The sequence below is a fragment of the Syngnathoides biaculeatus genome, chromosome 14 (assembly GCF_019802595.1).
Source record: "Syngnathoides biaculeatus isolate LvHL_M chromosome 14, ASM1980259v1, whole genome shotgun sequence".
NCBI classification, from domain to species: Eukaryota; Metazoa; Chordata; class Actinopteri; order Syngnathiformes; family Syngnathidae; genus Syngnathoides; species Syngnathoides biaculeatus.
Window position 1 is genome coordinate 28286307 of NC_084653.1, and position 24737 is coordinate 28311043.

The 24737-nt window shown below is 56.8% G+C and overlaps 2 protein-coding genes across 4 annotated transcripts; one reads left to right on the top strand and one right to left on the bottom strand.

The window, feature by feature from the left end:
• Positions 1-1219: 1219 nt before the first annotated feature.
• Positions 1220-24669, top strand: LOC133511739 (voltage-dependent calcium channel subunit alpha-2/delta-4-like). 2 transcript variants are annotated; one of them, XM_061840615.1, is made up of 40 exons: positions 1220-1493; positions 1565-1661; positions 2660-2741; positions 3661-3777; positions 3909-3968; positions 4595-4757; positions 4824-4955; positions 6053-6113; positions 6584-6734; positions 6806-6880; positions 6958-7161; positions 7240-7318; positions 7383-7516; positions 7666-7683; positions 8296-8373; positions 12822-12902; positions 12977-13051; positions 13691-13777; positions 13860-13931; positions 13992-14053; positions 14417-14484; positions 14573-14618; positions 15465-15562; positions 15962-16052; positions 16124-16216; positions 16284-16405; positions 16551-16619; positions 20528-20589; positions 21365-21379; positions 21472-21516; positions 22214-22276; positions 22550-22620; positions 22767-22842; positions 23044-23096; positions 23190-23245; positions 23398-23418; positions 23525-23642; positions 23909-24024; positions 24090-24172; positions 24333-24669. In XM_061840615.1, exons 2-40 carry the CDS (start codon positions 1573-1575, stop codon positions 24432-24434), a joined length of 3288 nt encoding a protein of 1095 aa, XP_061696599.1. In that variant the 5' UTR covers positions 1220-1493; positions 1565-1572; the 3' UTR covers positions 24435-24669. The 2 variants fall into 2 exon arrangements, with proteins under 2 accessions (XP_061696599.1, XP_061696598.1); XM_061840614.1 differs by lacking the exons at positions 1220-1493; positions 1565-1661; positions 23909-24024; positions 24090-24172; positions 24333-24669 and having other exon boundaries at positions 2496-2741; positions 4595-4955; positions 6584-6880; ... (1 more) ...; positions 16284-16411; positions 23525-23679.
• On the bottom strand, positions 16637-20515 carry LOC133511747 (leucine-rich repeat and transmembrane domain-containing protein 2-like). 2 transcript variants are annotated; one of them, XM_061840632.1, is made up of 4 exons: positions 20214-20515; positions 19370-19444; positions 18315-18965; positions 16637-17800 (listed from the first exon to the last, which is right to left on the bottom strand). In XM_061840632.1, the coding sequence occupies exons 2-4, from the start codon at positions 19425-19427 to the stop codon at positions 17334-17336; spliced, it is 1176 nt and encodes a 391-aa protein (XP_061696616.1). In that variant the 5' UTR covers positions 19428-19444; positions 20214-20515; the 3' UTR covers positions 16637-17333. The 2 variants fall into 2 exon arrangements, with proteins under 2 accessions (XP_061696616.1, XP_061696615.1); XM_061840631.1 differs by having other exon boundaries at positions 19370-19494.
• Positions 24670-24737: the final 68 nt, after the last annotated feature.

The window sequence follows — 24737 nt, forward strand, 5'->3', positions numbered from 1 at the left end:
TTGAAACATCAATTTCAAAAAATCTTTTCATCTTCAAGCCTTTATTGAACATTCAATTAGTTCACCGCACCCTCACAGATCTGGATCAGAACCACTTTGAAGTGGTTTCATTCGGACAAACTCCGACATTTGGATTCAAACGCGTTTGCGCACCACGTGACCCTCGTTGGTCACGTGAGCACGTTCCTGACGTCACGCAAAGTTGGACTGTTGCAATTGCGAGTTGCGTCCACCGGATGGCGAAGTGTCCCAGCCAATGCCGTCATTGGTTCGTGTTTTGTCGTCTGGATCGTTCCCGATCATGTTGTTTGAGGACCCACTGGAGCAGTTTTTGATGACGGCCACGCTCCACTTCAGCGTTTAACATCCGCGAAAGTCCTTCAAACAGCAAAAGCGCCGGGCGGGCCCAGACCTTGCGTCAGAGACCGACGTGCTCCTGTCTTCACGAAGATCTTCGACAGGTCTCGAGAACCGTGCGAAGAAGTAGCATCCTGCTTCGGCGGCAGTCTCGGGTCTTGATGACCGCAGACCTGTTGCCTTGCCATCTGCGGTCATCGAGTCCTTTGAACACCTCCGGAGCGTCTCGGGTCCGGAGCTGGACTCGGTGCGGCTAACGGGTCTGCGGATGATGCCGTCGACGTGGTTTTGCACTTCCACCTTGAACTTCTCTACAGGGCGGGAACCCATGCGAGGACTTCAGTTCTGCGTTCAACGCCCTCATCCCCGACCGGTCTCCTCTCCTCCGTCACAGTCTGGTTTGGGCCCGCCACAAAAAAGGACAAACTCCGACTGCGACGGACAATCAAAACCGCTGAACGGATTGTCGGCGCCACTCAATCACGGCCGCCGGCTCGTTCAGCTCCTTCCTCCGGGTCGGGGCGACCGATCGATGCGGGTCGAACGTAGCGGGCATTCAAACAGTTCATTGCGGGTTGGGGGTCGAGTCAGGTCGAGGTCACGACCCTTTCAAGTACCAACGGGGCGGCTCCGTACTTTCGTTGTTTGGCAACCCCTTTTAAAATCCCACTTTTCTTTTTTTTTTTAAATAGGCCTTTGAAGTCCCAGCCGGCAGGTCGTGACCCCGTCTTGATTGTAACCCCAAAGGTCAAAGGTCAAACACCGCCTGTCAAAACAAGGCCCGAGGCCACCGACAGCCTCGACTTGTGGCGCGACGTCACTTCCGCTCATCCATCTTTTTGACTGCGCACTTGTGTGTGTGTGTGAAGGTACTATATTCGCGCGCGCGTAATCCTCTCGGATGAAAGGGAGTGAGCGTCCAATGAGGCGCCGGCGTCCGTCCGGTCCCGCCCACCCCTCGCCGCTTTCTAAAATCCAAGCGGATTACGTGGGAAAATCTCCAGCGAGACGCCGGAAGGCGCGTCTGACCCCTCGTCCGTCCTCCGGCATCCAGAAGCGCGAGCCGGCGTCATGAGGTAGAAGTCGGCGGAACCCGCAGCCACCCGGGCCGACTGTCGAAGACCTCCAGGACCGCGGTGAGGATCGAGAAGGAGCCCACGTGAGGAGGCCTCATCCGTCCTCTTAAGTCCAGCTGATGTCTTCTCAGGAAGCAGGATGGAGGCCTGGTCCAAAGCGCGCCCAGTTCTGGCGTTGTTCTTCTTGTGGATTGGAGTTGAAGCGCAGATGAAGATACCGCCTGAGACGTAAGTCAGCACCTTGCTGTTGTCGTTCTAGCACCCGAACCCTAAACCTGAAACACTTTCAGGCTGGTTCCTGGTTCTTCCACTGTGCAGCGTATGAGTGAAACCCAACCCGCCAAATTGCTTCTGAGCCGGGTCTTAAAGTTTGTACTTCCAACGGGTTCCGGTTTCAAATGGGTCTTTGTGTTTCTCCTGTGGATGAATGAAATGATCAAACTCACCCTAACCCAGCCACGAACGGCGGAACCCTGTCCAATCCGGTTTTGACCTCAAACTTCCCGGAGGAATTGGGTCCTAATGGGGGGGGGGGGGGTCAAGACAACGCGGCCGTCGTCGTACGAGCCAGGGACACGTCGGAAAGGTCCGTTCCAACCCTAGCTAGGTTCAACCTGGTTCTGATCTTGGTCTTCAAGTTTCTACTGCACAAGAATGAAAGAGGGTCACAGGTTGCCCTTCTGGATCTGGACGTTTCTTTGGTGGGGCAATCAAACTTGTGCCGATCCAGCCATAAAGTTTCCAATGTGGAAGAAGGAAATCTTCAGGCTAAGCCGTACTGGGGGAACAACGGAACCCGTTCAAGTGTTTGGCCTTTGCTCTCCTACCTTTGACCATCTAGTTGATCATTTCAATCCCATGATTGAAATGGCGTCCGGAACCGAGCTATGACATTAACGCTGAATCCAAAGGAAAAGACAAACAAAATAACAATAAATCAGTAACCGGAGAATTTTCATATTTCTAACGGCCCATTCCGACTGGAGCGACTTCCTCCAGTGGCTGCGTCTCATTGGCCGGCGGGAGCGAGACTCCGCCCCGGGCTGCCGCGCACGTTTGGCGGCCATCTGCTTCCTCTCGGCCCGCTCATCGGGTTAATCTGCGTTCGGCGCCGGGCGACGCCCCCTCTTGCAATTTTGGGCTGCGTGTTTCGTGGTGGTGTAGTTGCACTGTCATACGGACTATTTATGAATTATGGACTTGTGAGACGTTTCGTTGTGTTGCAGCGTGCAGCAGTGGGCGTCCGTCTTCTCAGCGCAGCTTCGAGACCTTTCCACCAAATATTCGGGATCTCTTCTTCTGCAGAAGGTCGGACTCGCCGCTCATCCGCTTCCACGCGTTTAACGGACATAAAGAAAGCTCGCCGAAGACCCGAAGCCGCGCGACGTCTGACTCGGCTCAGATGGAAAAGCTCAAAATAAGCGGCGCAAATCCCTCGTGGCGCACAAAGCCTCGCGGGATCCCGTTAAGTGCGCGGCGTTTAGCCCCAAGCTAACTAGCGCTCCTCGGTTAATATCCTAGCTAAAGTCACGATTCCCGCTTTGTACCAAAATACAAGTACGCACGCTCGTGGCGTAAAACAGTAGAAGGGCTCATGATGTCAAAGTGAAATTGGCATTTTTTTTTTTAAAAAGCTTAAAGGTGTTTCATATTAAAAAATGAATGAAATAACTACACTTGTGCAAATGTGTTGATCGTTCACACAAAATGTTAATTACATATAACACAGAATCACACCTGAAAAGAAAATACAGTACCCCCTCCCCCCCTTCATTGGGGGAGGGGTGTGGGTTCAGACCACAAAAAAGCGATACAGTGGGCCCGCTGCACGAGCGTTCAGCGATCGGACCACGATCTTGCTTCAAGTTGCACAAATACGTCGTTTCGTCAATTCATATTCAAGTAGCTGCGCACTCGCTGGTAGAAAAGTGCACGTACTCGACTGTAAATGTCCTTCCCCCCAAAGTGATTGAATGGAAGCGGCGGCTCGGCCGTCCCCGGCGCTTGGCCGTCGACATCCAGGGCCCGAAGATCAGCGATCCAATCGGAGCAAAGCTTATCATTTCAATTTTGAATGAGAAATGTGTCGGTTTCCGAAGCCAGCTGGAAAAGAGCAGCGAGAATAGCTCGGGAAAGGACATCCTGGCCATTTTCAGCCCAAATGGTCTCGGAAGCTCGACCCAAAGTTTCGATTTTTTTCAATGACGTTCCGTGCGTGCGTGTTCAGAAACTGAAGGACGTGGAGCCCATCATCAAGATGGTGGACATCGACGGAGTGGACCTGGTCAAGGATTACGCGGACCGGATCGAACGCATGCTGGGCAGCAAAATGAAGTCGGTCAAGGTGAGTTTGACGATTTGGCCCTGGCGGGTCTGCGAGCACGTCAAGCGAACCTGAGACCCGCGCGGATTTCAAAATAAAGTGCTTATTCTGCAATTTCCAATTCAGTTCCAATTTTTTTTTTCGTCCTTCAGAGGTTGGCCGAGTCTGCGGAGGACGCCGACTTCTACCACGATTTCAACGCCACCTTGGAGGTGCGTGCGTGCTTTTGCCCGTTGCTCATATTTATAGTTCATACAAAGTTTTAGCCCCCCCGCGTGACAGAGTGACTCTTATTAATGTGCGTGTTTTTTGAATTTTCCTCGACCAGGAATATTGTGACAATAGTGCCGGAATTTGATCATAATTAATATGACGTTTCATACGCAGTCATTTAGGAAGGAGGTTATAAAGTGGAATGCAGGAATGAAGTACTTTCATAATGTTTGGAGGAAAATGGTTTTGATGGCCTCTGCGACGCAGTATACCTCACCAATTATGACAATACCAAAAAGTAAATATGGAACACGTCAGTTGAATCAAAGGAAAATGGAGCTAACAAAATTGAGGATGAAGTCAAATGGAGAGTGACCATACGATTAGAAATAAAATTGAATATGAATACCAAATGCCAATTCAAAAAAACAACAACATTCAAACAGAGCAAAGAAAAATACAAATTGGCATAAATGATAAATGTCATCTGAACAGCAAATGAATTTCGTCCCATTCAAGTGTGCAACGCGAGGAAATAAATCACAACAAAAGTCGTTAAAAATAAGAGCCGTGGTCAGAGGTCAGAGGTCACGCGCAGACGCACAACTGTGCGCGTGTGCGTCAGTTCGACTACTACAACTCGATGCTGATCAACACGGCGGACGAGGACGGCGACCCCGTGGAGCTGGGGGGGGACTTCCCCCTGGAGGAGAACGAGCACTTCAACAAGATGGCCGTCAACACCCAGCAGAGCACCATCCAGGTGCCCACCAACGTCTACAACAAAGGTCGACTGCCGGAGCCTCTTTTCTTTTCTTTTCTTTTCTTGAAACCTGTTCCCAAAACGGGGACAGACCCCGACATCCTCAACGCCATCTACAACTCGGAGGCCCTCAACGACGTCTTCGTGGGAAACTTCCAGAAGGACCCCACGCTCACCTGGCAGTACTTCGGCAGCTCCACCGGCTTCTTCAGGATCTACCCGGGTAACGGAAATCACCATTACAAAAAAAAAAAAAATCCAATAAATCATTCTTCGTTTCGGAATTTCACATTTGTGTCGTTCGAATTCGGCACAGGTAAAAAAAAAAAAAAAAAAGCTCATTTTAAATAATCACCTTTTTTTGGTTCAAAAGTCTTTCAAGTGACATTCATTAACCACCTGGTAAAATAGTTTGGATTTTGGGGCGAGAAGAAAGTTGCTAAATCAGTAGGAATAAAAAATGGAATTGTTCAAAAATTCCCACTGGACCAATCAAGCGCAAAGTAGCAGCAAAGTGAATCGAATCGACTCATTTGAATCGAAAAGGCTGACCGGGGCGAGCGCTTGGGATTGGTCGCACGTCGCACGCTATCATTTATGGAATTATCTTATTACAAAGTCCTTTTATTAGGTAGAAGTCATAGTAATAATTCATTTTTGGATTATGTACAAAAGCAAATGGGATTTTTTTTTTTTTTGTGACTTCAATTTGATTCGAAGCAATCAGCCGAAGATGTTGGAAAGTGAAAGTTCATTTTCTTCATCAATTCTTTTGGATTTTTTTCATTTTTGGACTTTTTGAAATGCTCGAACCCTAATCAACAATAACGTCACGACGTCAAGAAGACGTTTGACCAATTGGCTGAAATATTGGGGAGGGAAAAGGTCAGAACGGCGAATCAAACGCCAGGGGGCGCTTTGTGGCGGTCGTCGTGGTAACCAAAGCCCTTCCCGCCCCCCCCCCCCAACTCAAAACAGGGTCAGGGTTCGGCTTCGGAACTCCATTTAAACCTCCGGCGTGCAGAAAACGCTGGTAGTTTCCAAAAGTTGACGAGCGATCCCATCTCGGGCGTGACCGGAGAAAAACGTCGGCCGCCATCATCCCAAAAAAAAAAACCACGTCAAAGTGCAATAGCGGCCATATTTGGATGCATGGATTTTGCTCTCTGCCGCTTTCAAGGCCCAAAACGTCGTTAGCGCCTCGTCGTTTTGCCGTGAAAACCTTGCTAGGTGTGGCTTCAGCAAACTTTTCCTCCCTGTCGTTATTGCTCCAACGACGTCAACGTGAGCCCAAAAATTGATTTAGCGACTTCGTTTCAGGCATCAAGTGGACTCCGGACACCAACGGCGTGGCGGCCTTCGACTGCAGGAACCGAAACTGGTGACCTCGATCGATTCCTCTTCCGTTGTTGTCGGGCGTCGCGGTGCGGACGGGGTGGGGTGGTTTGGCGGTCCGCCTTCTCGTCCGTCGCCGCAGAACAGAAAGAAAAACGAAGCGGCGTGCGATCTGCCATCGGCCAACGGCTCACGGCCGGCCGCTCGCACACCACACGTCAGTCGCGGGCTCCGCCTCTTATTTGATTTTCTAATTTGTGTTTTTTATTCCAAAAGATTGATACTTGATTTCTTTGCGTCTTGAGAGGTGCAAAACTGCAATGAGCTCATAGGACTAAAAGTAGCGCTTTGCCACCATCTTGTGGAACCAAATTATTGCAAAGAATCGAGTTTGATGTGAGTTGCGGAGCTTCGTTTCGACAAAATTAGCACTTTGCCGCCGTTTCGGAGCCCCACAAATTTGTCCGCCTTACAATTATCGGCGCCGACGGCTCGTTTTGGGTTTTGGCGCGCCAGGTACATCCAGGCGGCCACGTCGCCCAAGGACATCGTGGTCATGGTGGACATCAGCGGCAGCATGAAGGGCCTGAAGATGACCATCGCCAAGCACACCATCAACACCATCCTGGACACGCTGGGCGAGAACGACTTCGTCAACGTCATCGCCGTGAGACGCGCCGGCGGCGCGCGCCGAGGCCCGCGCCGCCGGGCTTGACGCCCGCGTGTATTTGTGTGCAGTACACGGATTACGTGCGCTACGTGGAGCCGTGCTTCAAAGGAACTCTGGTCCAGGCCGACCTGGACAACCGGGAGGTGAGGACGCCGCCGCGCGAACGACCGGGCGGGGGCCGCCGTGACCTGTTGCCGTGACAACGTGGCCGTGCCGTCAGCACTTCAAGATGCTGGTGGAGGAGCTCCACGTGAAAGGCGAAGCCAAGATCAAGAACGCCATGAAAGAATCCTTCAAGATCCTCAACGAGGCGCGCGTGAGCGGCCAGGGCAGCATGTGCAACCAGGCCATCATGCTGATCACCGACGGCGCCATGGAGGACTTCCGCTCCGTCTTCGAGGAGTTCAACTGGCCCGACCGCAGGGTGACCCGACAAAAACGTCCGCGTTCCTCCCGCCGGCCGGGCCAAACTTCCACGCCGGTCCTGTTGGCTCTTTTGCAGGTGCGCGTCTTCACGTATTTGATCGGCAGGGAGATGACCTTCGCCCAGAACACAAAGTGGATCGCGTGCAACAACAAAGGTCGACTTGCCCTCGGCGCCCGCGTCCGGACGCGTGCGCGTGCTTAACGCCGGCGGTTTTCCAGGCTACTACACGCACGTGTCGACGCTGGCCGACGTCCAGGAGAACGTGATGGAGTATCTGCACGTGCTGAGTCGGCCGATGGTCATCAACCACGATCACGACATCATCTGGACCGAAGCCTACATGGACACGGTGGTGAGCGCCCCGAGGGACGGCGTCCCTCTCGGCGCCGCCTCCGTCCTCTTCGTCTTTTTCGTGCCATCAAGTTTTTTTTTTTTCTTTTTTTTCCTCCATCTCCGCCTCCACCTCCATCCTCATCCTCCCGCGGACGTTCCCGTGATCAGCTTCCCAAAACTAAGGAGGTAAAACCAGAAAATGATTTAGCGGTAGTTTCAGTCCTCGTGCACACCTGAGTGACGTCGGGCACATTCAAGTTTCTGGGACGCCATCTGACGGAAAAAGAAGCTAACGTGATGATGGCTAACCCTGCTAACCGCAGAAGCAGTTTTCCTTTTCTCGAATACGCAGGGATAAGAACAATTTTTAGGATTGGCTCCTCCCCCAAAGAGAAAAGAAAAATTGGAACTAAAAATTTGCTGAATTGCGAGTATGCGAGTTCCGCTGTAAATTCCGGAGCCGCGACTTTGAAATTTCATTTTTAAAGACGGGGGGGGGGGGGGGGGGCTCGTCGCTCCTCTGGGAAACGCTGCCGCCCGCACGCCCGTTAATGTTCAGTGGGTCAACTCGCTTCGATAAAGGAACGTAAACAAAGTCACTGCGGGCGAGGCTCCGCCCCCTCTGCCACCCAAAACGGGCGGAGATTTTCCTGAAGAAGAATCTGATGGGTTATTTCTGGATTTTTTGGTTTTTCAAATCTGAAATGCTAAAAATGCTTCACTGTTGACGGCAATACGGTGAATGTTTTGGGGGCTTTTCGTCGATTCTCAAGATTGTCCCCTTGTGCTCGCCGTCAGCTGTTCAACACCAAGGCCCAAAGTTTGCTGCTCATGACGTCGGTGGCCATGCCCGTCTTCAGCAAGAAGAAAGAGACGGTCAGTGTTTTTCTCCGGGGGGGTGTCTGTGGGTTTCTTTTCTTTTTTTTTTTTTTTTTTTAACAGGGGTCGGCTTACTTTTCATTGAAGCTTTCAAAGTTAGTTTAAAAGTTTAAAATGAGGCGCCAAAATCGGGGTCAGGTCAGACTTTGGCAGGTTTTCTTGAAGGTTCCGGCCGGCGAGTCCCGCACTCGGTGGCTCCTGCTCGGGCTCGGGCTCGGGCTCGGGCTCGGGGGGCTCGGGCTCGGCCTCGGGCTCGGGCTCGGCCTCGGCCTCGGGCTCGGGCTCGGCCTCGGCCTCGGCCTCGGCCTTGGGCTCGGGCTCGGGCTCGGGCTCGGCCTCGGCCTCGGGCTCGGCCTCGGGCTCGGGCTCGGCCTCGGGCTCGGCCTCCGCTCGGGCTCAGCCTCCGCCTCGGCCTCGGGCTCGGCCTCGGGCTCGGGCTCGGCCTCAAGCTCGGGCTCGGCCTCGGGCTCGGCCTCGGGCTCGGGCTCGGCCTCGGGCTCGGGCTCGGGCTCGGCCTCGGGCTCGGCCTCGGGCTCGGGCTCGGCCTCAAGCTCGGGCTCGGCCTCGGGCTCGGCCTCAAGCTCGGGCTCGGCCTCGGGCTCGGCCTCAAGCTCGGGCTCGGCCTCGGGCTCGGCCTCGGCCTCGGGCTCGGCCTCAAGCTCGGGCTCGGCCTCGGGCTCGGCCTCGGGCTCGGCCTCAAGCTCGGGCTCGGCCTCGGCTCGGGCTCGGGCTCGGGCTCGGCCTCGGGCTCGGGCTCGGGCTCGGGCTCGGCCTCGGGCTCGGGCTCGGCCTCGGCCTCGGGCTCGGCCTCGGGCTCGGGCTCGGGCTCGGGCTCGGCCTCCGCCTCGGGCTCGGGCTCGGCCTCTGCCTCGGGCTCAGCCTCCGCCTCAGCCTCGGCCTCAGCCTCGGGCTCGGGCTCGGCCTTGGGCTCGGGCTCGGGCTTGGGCTCGGGCTTGGGCTCGGGCTCGGGCTCGGCTCGGGCTCGGCCTCGGGCTCGGGCTCGGCCTCGGGCTCGGGCTCGGGCTCGGCCTCGGCCTCGGGCTCGGGCTCGGCCTCGGGCTCGGCTCGGCTCGGCCTCGGCCTCGGGCTCGGCTCTCGGGCTCGGGCTCGGCCTCGGGCTCGGCCTCCGCCTCGGGCTCAGCCTCCGCCTCAGCCTCGGGCTCGGCCTCGGGCTCGGCCTCGGCTCAAGCTCGGGCTCGGCCTCCGCCTCGGGCTCAGCCTCCGCCTCGGGCTCGGGCTCGGCTCGGGCTCGGGCTCGGGCTCGGCCTCGGGCTCAGCCTCCGCCTCGGCTCGGGCTCGGCCTCGGGCTCGGCCTCGGGCTCGGCCTCGGGCTCGGCCTCCGCCTCGGGCTCAGCCTCCGCCTCAGCCTCGGGCTCGGCCTCGGGCTCGGGCTTGGGCTCGGGCTCAGGCTCGGCTCGGGCTCGGCTCGGGCTCGGGCTCGGCCTCGGGCTCGGGCTCGGCCTCGGGCTCGCCTTGGGCTCGGCCTTGGGCTCGGGCTCGGGCTCAGCCTCGGGCTCGGGCTCGGCCTTGGGCTCGGGCTCAGGCTCGGCCTCGGGCTCGGGCTCGGGCTCGGCCTCGGGCTCGGCCCGGGCTCGGCCTCAAGCTCGGGCTCGGGCTCGGGCTCGGCCTCGGGCTCGGGCTCGGGCTCGGCCTTGGCTCGGGCTCGGGCTCGGGCTCGGCCTCGGGCTCGGGCTCGGGCTCAGCCTCGGGCTCGGCCTCGGGCTCGGGCTCGGGCTCGGCCTCGGCCTCGGGCTCGGCCTCGGGCTCGGGCTCGGGCTCGGCCTTGGGCTCGGGCTCGGGCTCGGCCTCGGGCTCGGGCTCAGCCTCGGGCTCGGCCTCGGGCTCGGGCTCGGGCTCGGGCTCGGCCTCGGGCTCGGGCTCGGGCTCGGCCTCGGGCTCGGGCTCGGGCTCGGCCTCGGCCTCGGCCTTGGGCTCGGGCTCGGGCTCGGGCTCGGCCTCGGCCTCGGGCTCGGCCTCGGGCTCGGCCTCCGCCTCGGGCTCAGCCTCCGCCTCGGCCTCGGGCTCGGCCTCGGGCTCGGGCTCGGCCTCAAGCTCGGGCTCGGCCTCGGGCTCGGGCTCGGGCTCGGGCTCGGCCTCGGGCTCGGGCTCGGGCTCGGCCTCGGCCTCGGGCTCGGGCTCGGCCTCGGGCTCGGGCTCGGCCTCGGGCTCGGCCTCAAGCTCGGGCTCGGCCTCGGGCTCGGGCTCAGCCTCCGCCTCGGCCTCGGGCTCGGGCTCGGCCTCGGCTCGGCCTCGGGCTCGGGCTCGGGCTCGGCCTCGGCCTCGGCCTCGGGCTCAGCCTCCGCCTCAGCCTCGGGCTCGGCCTCGGGCTCGGGCTCGGCCTCGGGCTCGGGCTCGGCCTCGGCCTCGGGCTCGGCCTTGGGCTCGGGCTCGGGCTCAGCCTCGGGCTCGGGCTCGGCCTTGGGCTCGGGCTCAGGCTCGGCCTCGGGCTCGGGCTCGGGCTCGGCCTCGGGCTCGGGCTCGGCCTCGGGCTCGGCCTCCGCCTCGGGCTCAGCCTCCGCCTCAGCCTCGGGCTCGGCCTCGGGCTCGGGCTCGGCCTCGGGCTCGGGCTCGGGCTCGGCCTTGGGCTCGGGCTCGGGCTCGGCTCGGGCTCGGGCTCAGCCTCGGGCTCGGGCTCGGCTTGGGCTCGGGCTCGGGCTCAGCCTCGGGCTCGGCCTTGGGCTCGGGCTCAGGCTCGGCCTCGGGCTCAGGCTCGGGCTCGGGCTCGGCCTCGGGCTCGGGCTCGGCCTCAAGCTCGGGCTCGGGCTCGGGCTCGGCCTCCGCCTCGGGCTCAGCCTCCGCCTCGGCCTCGGGCTCGGCCTCGGGCTCGGGCTCGGGCTCGGCCTCGGGCTCGGGCTCGGCCTCAAGCTCGGGCTCGGCCTCGGGCTCGGGCTCGGGCTCGGGCTCGGCCTCGGGCTCGGGCTCGGCCTCCGCCTCGGGCTCAGCTCGGCCTCGGGCTCGGGCTCAGGCTCGGCCTCGGGCTCGGGCTCGGCCTCGGGCTCGGGCTCGGGCTCAGCCTCGGGCTCAGCCTCGGGCTCGGCCTCGGCCTCGGCCTCGGGCTCGGGCTCGGGCTCGGGCTCGGCCTCGGGCCCGGCCTCGGCCTCGGGCTCGGGCTCGGCCTCAAGCTCAGGCTCGGCCTCGGGCTCGGCCTCGGGCTCGGGCTCGGCCTCAAGCTCGGGCTCGGCCTCGGGCTCGGGCTCGGCCTCCGCCTCGGGCTCGGCCTCCGCCTCCGCCTCTGGCTCAGCCTCCGCCTCAGCCTTGGGCTCGGGCTCGGGCTCCGCCTCGGGCTCGGCCTCGGCTCGGGCTCGGCCTCGGGCTCGGGCTTGGGCTCGGCCTCGGGCTCGGGCTCGGGCTCGGCCTCGGGCTCAGCCTCCGCCTCAGCCTCGGGCTCGGCCTCGGGCTCGGCCTCGGGCTCGGGCTCGGCTCGGGCTCGGGCTCGGGCTCGGCCGGGCTCAGCCTCCGCCTCAGCCTCGGGCTCGGGCTCGGGCTCGGCCTCGGGCTCGGGCTCGGCCTCGGGCTCGGGCTCGGGCTCGGGCTCCGCCTCGGGCTCGGCCTCGGGCTCGGGCTCGGCCTCGGGCTCGGCTCGGGCTCGGCCTCGGGCTCGGGCTCGGGCTCGGCTCGGGCTCAGCCTCCGCCTCAGCCTCGGGCTCGGCCTCGGGCTCGGGCTCGGCCTCAAGCTCGGGCTCGGCCTCGGGCTCGGGCTCGGCCTCGGGCTCGGGCTCGGCCTCGGGCTCGGGCTCGGCTCGGGCTCGGGCTCCGCCTCGGGCTCGGCCTCGGGCTCGGGCTCGGGCTCGGCCTCCGCCTCGGGCTCAGCCTCCGCCTCAGCCTCGGGCTCGGCCTCGGGCTCGGGCTCGGCCTCAAGCTCGGGCTCGGCCTCGGGCTCGGCCTCGGGCTCGGGCTCGGCCTCGGGCTCGGCCTCGGGCTCGGGCTCGGCCTCGGGCTCGGCCTCGGGCTCGGCCTCGGGCTCGGCCTCGGGCTCGGGCTCGGCCTCGGCCTCGGGCTCGGCCTCGGGCTCGGCCTCGGGCTCGGCCTCGGGCTCGGGCTCAGCCTCGGGCTCGGGCTCGGCCTTGGGCTCGGGCTCAGGCTCGGCCTCGGGCTCAGGCTCGGGCTCAGGCTCGGGCTCGGGCTCGGCCTCGGGCTCGGGCTCAAGCTCGGGCTCGGCCTCGGCCTCGGGCTCGGCCTCGGGCTCGGGCTCGGGCTCGGCCTTGGGCTCGGGCTCGGGCTCGGCCTCGGGCTCGGGCTCGGCCTCAGGCTCGGCCTCGGGCTCGGCCTCGGGCTCGGCCTCGGGCTCGGCCTCGGGCTCGGGCTCGGGCTCGGCCTCGGCCTCGGCCCTCGGCCTCCGCCTCCGCCCCGGGCTCTTCCACCGGGATTAGCGTCCGGCTTTGGGATTTGGCGCTTTCCGGGCCGCCTTTCGAACGGAATAATGAGCTCGCCCTCTCCGTGCTCAGCTGTCCCACGGGATCCTGCTGGGCGTGGTGGGCACCGACGTTCCCCTCATGGAGGTGATGAAACTGGCGCCCAGGTACATGGTGGGTGCCCGTCCCCGTCGTCGCCGTCGCCGTCTCTCCTTCACCGCGCTGACGTTACGGTCGTCCCTCCTCAGCTGGGCGCCCACGGCTACGCCTTCCTCATCACCAACAACGGTTACATCCTGGCGCACCCTGACCTCCGACCTCTGGTGACCGCAAACTTTTCACCGGCCTCAATTTGGTGGAATCACTTTTCTCATGTCAGAGTTTTTGAAAAATTGAAAGGACAAAACTTTATGGAATAGTTTCTAGGGGGCGGCACTGTGGCGCAGCTGTAGAGCCTTGGCCTCACAGTCCTGAGGTCCAGGGTTCGACCCCGGAGCCCGCCTGTGTGGAGTTTGCACCCCCTTGTGGGTTTTCTCCGGGCACTCCAATTTGCTCGCACATCCCAACGACTTGCTCGCATTCATTAGCGACTCCAAATCGCCCCGTCGGTGTGATTGCGAGTGCGTCTGTTTGTCTCCGTCTGCCCTGCGATCGGCCGGCGACCAGTTCAGTCGACTGCCGGGATGGGCTCCGGCGCGACCCGTCACCCTCGTGAGCATGGATGAATGGATGGATGGATGGATAGTTTTTTCAAATCTCAACGTCTTTTTCCCCCTTGTTGAAAAGTACGGTACATGTACAGATCTTTGAACTCCGTGGATCAGAACGTAAATGTCCAAATATGACACAAGCGTAGGGTCGGTCGGGCTCAGGGTTAACGTCTCCGAGAGGAAAGTCAAAAGAAGGCAAAAGAATGACCGGAAATTTGCGAGACGCTAAAGCGACGGCGGATGTGTCGGCAGTACAAGGACGGCAAGAAGCTGAAGCCCAAACCCAACTACAACAGCGTTGACCTGTCCGAGGTGGAGTGGGAGGACGCCGAGCAGACGGTGGGCCCGCCGAGGCGCATCAACCCCGCCCGCAGAACACGTGGAAGCCACTTTTTCCCTGTCGTTGTTTTTTTTTACCCAGCTGAGGACGGCCATGGTGAGGGGCGAGACCGGAAGCCGCAGCCTCGGCGTCAGAGCGTCCGTGGAGAACGGGGTGAGTGTCCGCCGAGTCTCCGTTTGGAATCCAGCGCAACTCTTTGACTTCCCTGGACAGAGGAGGCCTCTCTTCCTGCGCAACGAATACTTCTACACAAACATCGACGACACGCCTTTCAGGTAAAACCCCTGCGTGGAAACGGCGACGCCTTCGGAAACGAGAGAAGAAAAAAAGGGAAAACGGGCCAATCGGCGAGGAGCGGCGCAATCTCCGTCAAATTCAAGCCAAAAGGACAACTGCTCGGATATGAAAAGATATGAACTTTTGCGTTGCTTTGAAGGAGGAGGCTGGACTCGCGTCTCAAGGCGCCGCCGCTCATTTTGATCAATAACGCTCACGGAATTCGTGGCACTTGTTATCCATCTGAAAGGAGGTGGCAACTCCTAAAATGCTTCCGTGGGAATTCTGACCGTTATTGATCACGCGGTACGATTTCAGGCGGTGCATCTTTTTTTTTTGTTTCATTCCTTTTCGTCTTTTAGCTTCGGCCTGGTGCTGACCCGAGGTCACGGGAAGGTCATGTTCGTGGGAAACGTGTCGGTGGAAGAAGGTGAACTCCGCTAGCTCCGTTGCCCTGGTGCTGACCGAGCTCCACAGTGACGCTTTCCCGCGCTGAACTTTGACCTTCTTCCCCGCAGGGCTCCACGACCTGACCTCTCCGGACCTCAGCATCGCCTCCGAGTGGTACGACCCTTGACCCCCTCACATCGCCGGCTGTGATATTGGTTTGACTTTAAAGATGAATTCATCCCATTTGTTGCTTTATCGATTCATTCGTCGTAAACAATGAGATAAAATATGAATAAATCACAGTAGCTAAAGTTAAGTGAACTAAAAGAGAGAAAATGTCATCGAGGAAGTTCTGTACATTTTTTCATTTCTTATCCGCAAGAGAGAAGGTTTCAAATTTAAAATGAGAAAAAGACCTGCGACGCTTTTCTGGAAAATTCTCAAACAGGAAAAAAATCCATTAAAAAAAATTGTTATTGATATTAAAAATAATAAATCCAAAAGATTTTTTTTATGTATAAAATGATTCTTTCAACATATTCATTAAAAAAACCAGAGAAACTTTTTCTGGACATTTCTCATATATAAAACCATAATTATAGAACTTTTAACAAAATAACAGAAGAACGTTATTTGATTAATTGCCCGATTAATCTAACAAATATTTCTTCATACGGTTCCTCGACACTTTATTTGAAACGCAGGCAAAACATTTTCCACTTTTTTTTTGTGCTTGTTCAACTTTATAGCATAAAAAAAAAAAATCAACTGATGAATTCATCTTTAAATTGAAGCCATAAATGGATGCCATCTTTTTTTTTTTTTCCCCCCACGTGTTTTGTTTTATTTTATATTTCCCAACTACGCTGTTGTTAGTTTAAATGTCATTGTCTTGTGGTGCGTTTAAAAAAAAAAAAAAAAAGAAAATCCAAATTGGGCAACATTTGGATTTGAAAGTGTGAACCCAAACAGATAAGAGTCATGTCCTAAAAATGCCATCGAGACATTTTTGTTTTTCAGGACGTACTGCGAGACGGACATTGACCCCGCCCACCGCAAGTACACCCAGCTGCAGGCGGCCGTCCGCTACCTGCTGGGCCAGGAACCCGACCTGGAGTGTAAGTCGTCAGGCGACTCGCTTTGGAATGTCACAATGTCCAATAAAGATGCAGGAAAAAGGGAATATAGGAATACATACTTTCGACCCCCCCGCACGCACGCTAGAAGTTAGACGTTCTCGCCAGACACGTTTTGAAAGCATTCCCGAGCATCTTCAACACCAGAATATCCCAACAAGTAGCTTCACGCTAACAGACGTCACGGCTAATGGCTACTAGCGCGCAAGTTAGGCTAACTCAGCCCTTTGAGCACACACACGGAGCAGCAACACACGCAGACGGACGGCAGAGCTCCACGGGCCACGTTTCAAAGCTCCCGTCCGAACGTTACTTTCTAACGACAAAGTGTTGTCGCCTTCTTCCTTCGTCTGCTTGTTTTCCACCTGCGGGCCGCCAAAGGCGACGAGCTGCTGCTGCAGCAGACGTTGTTTGACGCGGTGGTGACGGCCCCCATGGAGGCCTACTGGAACGCCCTGGCGCTGGACGACAGGTTGCCCGGACACACGTGCGGTCCGGACCCGTGCTCGCTTGCGCTCACCGTGTTCCGTTGCGCTCGCGCAGGGTGGAGTCCGGTGTGGAGACGGCCTTCCTGGGCACCCGCGCCGGCCTGATGAGGATCATGAGATACGCCAGCCCGGAGACGCGCGTGGCAAAGTGAGAACGCTCACCGCCGTCGTTGCGCCGCGCGCCCCGTGACTCTTCCGTTTTCCACCTCACGCAGGAAGTTCTTAACCCCGGCGGACCAGGACAACCTGTTCACCGTGGACCACTTCCCGCTCTGGTACCGACTGGCCGTGGAGAACCCGCCCGGAAGTTTCTTCTACTACGCCGTCAACGATAAAGGTCAACGTTAGTGTCGTGCGCCATCATTGTCGTACGCGCTCGGGCGTTGCGGCCACGTCCTCGTCTCGTCGGTTTTTGCCACGTTCTCGTCTCGTCTTATCGTCGCCGCGTTGTTGTCAACGTGCTCCGCGGCTGTCGTTTCCAGGGGCGAAGTTCGCGGTGGCCACCACGGCGGTCACGGTGTCGGCGCAAGGGAAGACGGCCGTGGCCGGAGGTCAGTTTTCCTCGTCGAGTGTTTTACCGTCCGCTTGCACTTGCGCTTCAATCTGACAAAAGTCAACGACTCGGGGCTTGAACCTCAGCGGTTCCTGACAATTCCAAAATGCAAATCAAATCACGAGAATCGTACAAAGCACTCAACATTCTGGATAGCGGCTGCAAAAGATTGATTGTCCCGACTGGCCTGGATTCCGTTGAGCCTGCCCGATGAATTGCAATCGCTCCAAATCAACTTCTTCTGTGATCCTTGGATTTAGAACAACAAACAATTCGTCAACCAATCAATCAATCAATCAATCAAAGGTCGGACGAGAGCCACAAGTTTGCCTTTTTTCCGCTTCCGCCATTCTGGGCGAGTTCGCTCGGTTGTTTATTTGTCCAAAACTGCAATTGGATCAAGTCAAAAATTCAATTTGATCAAATTCACTTTATTGTCGACGATTTGTTCTGGAACACAACAAGGAATTGACACAAAGTGTAGCAGCTCAATCAGGACCGCAGGGGGCGGTGTCGCTGGGGGCTAGCTCGTTCCTTCAAAGGAAAGCGATTACGGAGTAGGGAACGAGGGAATGAGGAAGTTTTCCGCTCCTGATCACCCTGAAGGGACTTTTGAACGGCGGCCTCGACGCTCGGCTCTCGTGCCGAAACGATGAACGCAATCGTCTCTTTTTGGAGAGGTCGAATCGCAGTAGCCGAGATGTTCAGAAACTCAGAAGCTGCTGATGCGGTACCAGTGCACCCCGCAGGCCTCTTCGGGCGGCGGTTCTCGCGGCGGTTCGGCACCTTCCGCGTCGGCGTCCGGTCCGGGGCGGGCCGTGAGCGGCTGTCGTCGTCGTCGTCTCAGGTCCCTCTGGTAGCGCGCCATCAGCGAAGCGTAGATGCAGCCGTAGGTGGCCGCCGCCACCATCATGACGCACACGGTCCCGCACACCACACCCGCCACGATCTGCGTACCGTGAGCCCGTCGGACGCTGATCAGACGGTAGCGCTGCCGGACGCACTCGTCGGCGCTACCGAGACGGCCCCCCGGGCACGGAGGGCGGCTCGGGTTTCCCGCCGTCGACTCCCCGGCGCCGCCCCGCCCGCAGTGGGCGAACATCTCGGCCGGCACCCGGCGGACGTCTCGGCCCAACAAGTTCCTCGGGAGACTGCAGGTCACGGCGTCCACCAGACAGTCTACCGAGACCAAAGACATGGACATGACGTGAACGGAAGTTTCTACACCAGGGATTCCAAACCTTGCGGGTCCAGAGACTCCCGTACAGGGGAGACCTTTTCTCAAGGATCACCTCAGAATCCTAAAGCCAATGAAATACTGTATATTGTATTGACCTCACGAACCTCTCCCCAAATACCAAAAGGCAGACACGGCTGGCTGGCTGGCTGGCGGGAGAGTCCGCGGGCTCCGATTCCGTGGTTAGCGTTTCAAAGTTTGCAAACTCGAACAGGACAACAAACTGTGGGTTTAGCGATGTTCGGCTGAGAATTCAACTGGTTTAGTCGCGGATTGGGGAAAGTGATCACGACACGGGTTCTCTCGAAAGAATAAAGGTGTCGTGTTTTCGGTCCAGAGAGCCAACTTTCGTACGGTAGAACTTTCAATTGGTGATACGATTGCGATGTGGCCCTTAGAACAATTTCTCCCTGTTCGAGAGCCTCTGGTTTGGAAGAACTGCCGCCGGGAGCCCACCTCGGTAGACCATCCACTCCATCCAGTGTTTGAAGCCCCTCATCTTACAGTCGCATTCCCAGGGGTTCCCGTCCAGGCGGAGCCGCCGAAGACCCGTCAGAGGCTCGAAGGTGGCCCTCTCCAAGACGGCCAGACGGTTCCTGGCCAACGACAACCACGACAGCCTCCGGAGTCCGTCCAGCAAGCCCCTAGGCAGCCAGGGGAGATGGTTGGAGGACAGGTCCAGGCCTTGAAGCCACCACAGACCCTTAAAGACCTCCCCGTCCAGGCCCCGGTCCGCCCCCTCGCCGCCGCTCGCATCCGCGGCGGTCAGGAGCGCTCCGAGAATGTTGGTGGACAGGTTGAGCCAACGCAGGGTGCCCGCATTTGAGAAGACTCCCGAGCGCAGGCTGGAGAAGCGATTCTGGGAGAGATCCAGGACCTCGAGGCTCGTGAGTTTGCCCAAGTCCTCGGCGGCCAGGGCGGAAAGGTTGTTCTGGAGGAGGCGCAACGTCACGCAGTCGGGATCCAGCAGAGGCAGGAGGGGCCTCAAGCTTGTCAGGCCCAGACCGGAACAGTCGCTGGTGTTCCCGTGGCAGGTGCACACGCCCGGACAGCAGCCAGCTGAACCCGCCAGGGCCACCAGAACCAGGGTGGCCGTGACGGGGCCACCTGGGAAGCAAACGCAAATGCCAGTTCGCGTCGTATCCACTGTTCACTTCAAAGGTAGACTTGGCATGCGCAAAGTTCTCCATTTACAGATTTGTTTTTTTTTGAATCGCATCCATGAAAATTTCAACCGCACATTTCATGAAATTACTGCAAAAAATCCAATTCAATAATTTCAATCCGGTCAGCTAATAAAACGTTGTAGAAATCAGGAAATACGTGAACGATTCTGCATTCTGAATTTGTTCTCCGGCGTTTATGATTCAGAACGCAGAATCATTGGCTCGTTTTTATGAATATGAATAACTGATTTTTCGCATTCAGTCTGGAGCCGCATTGACTCCTTCCCCGAATGCTACGGAGGTATCCTGGGCCACTTTGGAGAAGTGTAGTGAGGAAAGACTCACCGAGAGTCTTCGGGAGGTTCTGTCGTCGCCGGTCCGTCCGCCTCATGTCGGGTCCCATCGGAGCGCGGTCGGCTCCTGCGCGGCCCACCAAAACCAGACTTGAAGAAGCCCACGTGAGGGTTTCTCTACGACGCCATACGCAAATGAGCTCCGTGGTCCAAAGTCAACCCGCCCACATGCTACGTGCTAATGCTAATCTTTCCAAAGTTAACAACTCAAATATTGAATTCGTGCTGCAACAATAAATCGATTCCTCGACAACTGAGCAATTATCAAATGAATCAATAACTAATTTTAGAATTCATGATTAATAACTGAAAAAAGTCAGTAATTGTTTTTTACACAACTGGCAATTTTTATTAATTTATTTAATTTCAAGTAAGAAACAGCTTGGAAAAACTTTTTTTTTTTTTTTTTTTTTAATTTTTTAAGTAGCTCTCTGGGTAAAAATTTCACTTTTCACAATTTCAAGTTTGTGTTGGGATTGTTTGTGAAGCTACATGCTAATGCTAGCATCTTGCCCCTCGCACCAATCCCAAATCTGTTCCGTGGCCTCTTGAGTGAGGATGAGCGGCACCATTCAGAGTTAAATGGCAGATGCGAGATTAAATTAGAGGACGGACCCTAAGAAAATATTTAAATAAGGGCCTCGGCGGCCTTTTGGGAAAGGTCGCCGAGAGCCTTCGTCTCGCTTTGTGAACTCCGTCGAAGGAGAACTACGGACAAAGGTCAAGAGGTCACGACAGCAAGATGTCACCCCGGAGGGAGGTCAAAGGTTACGACAAAAAGGCCCAGTCCAAACCCCAACGCTTGTTTTGAAACAAACCCCAGTTTAAGACCTCACCTCGTCTCGGCCTTCGGACGCCAGAGAGTCTTCTCACATGGCCGGGTTGTAAAAGTCCGCGCACCCGCGGCGGAGGGACAGGAAGTGGTCCTCGCCCGACCGAGTTTGGGTGCACTTGCTGCTCGGCTCAAATAAAAGCGCACTTTATCCTGGTTGCTCCTCCCCTTCGTCGTCACCATCGCCAACGCCGCTGTCCGAGATGAGACACGCGCGCAACCCCCCATCATATGCTGCTGCGCGTGTGTGCGCACGCGCGGACGGCCCATTTGGACGCGATGAGCGATTACGTGTGCGCTTGTTTGTTGTACTTGCAGCTGTGGGCCTGCAGATGTCCTTGGACTTGCTGGAGAAGACTTTCTGGGCCATCACCCAGCAGGTGAGCGAGTTCCTTTCCATTTTTTTGTCTCCGAAGCTTCCCCTTTTCCTCCGAGCCAGCAGGGGGCACTCCGTTACCGGGTTAACTACAGTATTGACCGACTTCCCAACCCTAACCATATATGAGAAGTTGGGGTACAGAAACAGCCGATGAATTTAATGTCCGCGCGTATTATCCTCACAAGGGTTGCGGGAGTGCCGGAGCCTATCCCGGCTATCTTTGGGCAGGAGGCGGGGCGCGCCCTCAACCGGTTGCCGACCAATCGCGGGGCACGTGGACTCAAACGACCATTTGTGGTCGCTTTCACGCCTACGGACAATTTAGAGCCTTCGGTCAAACCCAAGCAGGCCCGGCCGCGCTGCTTGGGTTTGAACCCCCGTCCTCGGAACTGTGAGGCCTTGATTTAATGTCCGTGTTTTAATTGTATTTTTTGAATTGATCTGGACATTTATGGATGAAATCGTCTCGTCGATTTTTTTTACATTTTAAATGAAGAGTAAATATCGAGCAGCACGGCGGGTTCCCCGCGATCGGCCGGCGACCAGTTCAGGGTGTCAAACGCGAGCCGGCACGTCGGAAGCGTTTTCACGGTGGGTCTCGGCGCTGCCCCCAGAGGCGCACAAGCGCCACTACACAAAGCAACTCATTGGCAAACACGTGCAAAAGTACAGTGAAGTATTCCTTCCTCTTGACGCAAATATGGATTAATTTTCCCGCCCGTTTTAATGATCAATCCAAAGACTTTGCAATGGTTTGTCGTCCCTTCTTTCTTTAGGCCGACGACACTGACGTGAGTGTTTCCCCGTTCGTGTTTTGCGCGGCCTCCAGGGGGCGCAAGGCGCGCGGTTGACGCGGTCTGTCGGCCTCCCGTGTGCGTTTCAGTGCTCCGGCGTGGACGGCTTGTGCCCCCTCAGCTGCCAAAGCGACGTGAGTGCAACACGACGCCCGTCACACTTGAACTCTGCGCCCGTTTTCACGTCGAGGGGAGATCGTCGGACGGAGCACAAACGGTGAAAAAGTGCCACCGAGGTCCGGACGGACCCGACGGAATTTCAGCAAAGAAAAAGTTCCGCTTCCATTTACGCTCTCGTATCAGATTTGACCAGACTTGATCCGCAAATTGTTTCTTGACCCCTGGTGACGGATTTTGGCCTGTTTTGTTGCCGCTTCCCCTCCCCGCTCCATCGACACACTCTTCAAGTTTGCTTCAAACGATATTTGAAATGGGCTTTATTAAATGCTACATTTTAAAAGTTTGGACAGGAAAGACTTTCAAGTTTGGACGTTGTTTAAAAATGATGTGTAGATTAAAACAAAAACAAACAAACAAACAAACAGATAAAGGTGAAGTTTGAAGTTGCAAAGGTCGGAAATGTGAATTCCATTTTTTGGGGGGAAATTTCCAAATCCTTTTTGAATGATGCAAAGAGTTTATTTTGGTTTACTTCCTGTGGATTTCGGCGACACGTGGGAAAAAAAAATCCCGCCGAGGCGCATCTTCTGACGAAAAACAAAGCCGTCAGAATAACGAACGATAACGATAATCGAGAAGAGATGTGAAAAATATTCCCGTCGGCTCCGCTCGGGAAATCCAAATATTGAGGAGATTTTCTTCTTGTTTCAGGATCTGAGGTGTTGGCTGGTGGACAATCACGGTTTCATCCTGCTGTCCAAGGAGAGGAAGGAGGTGAGAGGTCGCAGGTCACAGGTCAAAGCCATTAGGATTATTTCTGGGCCAAAATGGAAAAAAAAAAACCCAACAACAACAACATCTGGCCGATGACGGCGGATTTGCAGCCGTAATCTCGATTGGCGGACGACCTTGGCGCTCACCTTGAATGTTGACGGCTGGCATATTTGTTGTTTTGATCACGTCCTCATTTGATCGGTTAGCCCGTGAAAACGCGCACGACGAGGCCACGTGATTGGTCGCCGCTGACGCCGACCTTGCCCCCCCCAGGTGGGCCGCTTCCTGGGCGAGCTCGACGGCGCCGTGATGTCGACCCTCCTGAAGATGGGCATGTACAAAAAGTCTGTGGACGTCATTTGGGTTCAATTAGATCTCATTTCATATTTCAACTGATATCATTTGACCTTGAACAAAAGTGTGCCTTTGACATTTCGGACATTTTCGGGAGAGAGAAGAGCTTCTTTTCCTTTGTGACCGTTGTGTGCAGAGTGTCGCTGTTCGACTACCAGGCCATGTGCAAGAACAGCCACCACCACGCCAGCGGCGGGCCGACTCCGCTCGGCGTCAGTTTGCCCCGCGACACACCCACACATGCGCCCACACCCAAACACAACACAACTTTGCGTGAGAAATGCGAACGTCGACGCTTGCCGGGCCCCCGCGGGCGTCCCGAATAAATCGCCGACTGCGCCGTAATGTTTTTCTCTTCCGGGATTTCCGACGGAACTCGACGTTGCGGATTTTGTTTGTTTTTGTCTCGGCAGCCCTTCTCCGTCGCCGCGGCCATCGCACGATGGATCTTTTCCAACGCGCTCATGTGAGGACGCCGAGCGCCGTTCGAACTTTGGTGCCAATTTGCAGCAGCAAGTAATCATGCAAAATGGACGTCGTGCTGGTTTTGTTTCAACAGGTTCTTGTTGGACTTCAACTTGTGCGGCTTGTGGCACTCGGACTACTTTGTGGACGGTAATTATCGGCGGCTTGCGGTTCGGTGATTGGAGCAAAGCCCCCCCCCCCCCCATCGTGGCTTTTGTGTGTTTGTTTTGCACCAATGACGTCGTCGTCGTCGTCTTCATCGTCATCGTCGTCATCTTCATCTTCATCCTTTCATCCTTCAGCCAAGGCTGGCTATCACACCTGTGGGTCAAAATGACTTTTTGGGCTTCCATCGGCGCCATTGGCGGCTCTCCTCAATGGGTGCGTGTACGTGTGCGTGTGCGTGTGCGTGTGCGTGCGCCCACCCAGCCCACAAGCAGAAGAAGGTGGAGGCGCTGGTCCCGTGCGAGACGGCCTATCCCGGCTTCACGTACGACGCGTCCGTCAAGGAGGCCAACGGCGTCATCAAATGCGGACGCTGCCAAAAGTACACCACGACGACGGCGTATTGATCGCAATTCCTCCATTTTTTTTTTCAATCGAGGCGATTTCTCGCCGATCGCGTCGACTTGTCAATTGGAGAAAATGTTGCGATTTCATCGCGTCGAGAGGAGAAGGGCTGACCAAATTCAACCCGCCACCTCAAAAGTGTGGCGCAGGTGAAGGGATGGAAATGAAAATGTGTCTTTTCATGCCTCTTTTTGTGTGTGTGTGTGTGTGTGTGTGCGCGCGCGCGCGCACCGGCACCGGCAGGATGTTTGTGGTCCAGCAGGTTCCGGACACCAACTTGGTTCTGCTGGTGACCGAGGCAAACTGCGACTGTTCCCGCCAGTACGGCCCCATCCCGCTGGAGCCCAAAGAGATCAAATATATCCTTTGGCGCCACCTAGGGCTGGCCACTTGCCGCTTACTTTTTTCCTTGACGTCCGTGAACATAACGCCACCGTCAAGTGCACCCGGATGAAGTCGCAGAAAGTGCGCAGGCGCCCCGAGTCTTGCCACGCCTACCACCCCAAGGTCAGCCTCCGATTGGTCGGTCTTCCTTTCAGCGACATTTTCACCATTTTTTGACTCGATATTCAATCTGATTTTGGAACTCATTTCTCGTGAAAGTTTTACTGCATGATCGTCTGCCAATATTTGGGTGTTTTAATCTTCTTTCGCGTGCGCGCACCAGGAAAACGCAAAGGATTGCGGGGGCGCCTCCAGCATCAGCCTGTCAATCAAGCTTTTCTCCGCCTCCCTGCTGCTCTCTGGGTCCCTCCCCCGCATGACGTAATGACGGCGTTTGGCCAATCGGCGCTGCTTCCTCAACCAGGAACTACTTTAATTGGACAAGACGGAGACTGACGTCGTTTCCAGTCAGCGGCGGAAGATTTCGAGACAGCAAAGCAACTTGTTGCTGTGACGTCAGACATTTGGGGACAAAGTGTGGCGGCCTCTGCTGGACGGATTCGATAGAACCCTTCTCGTGCAGGAAAATGTACGACCGAAAAAAAAAAAAAAATTCATCAAATTTTTAAATTATTACGTTTTTTTTTCCAAGTCGTAGTAATTCTACAAAGAATCGTTTGAGTGGTAA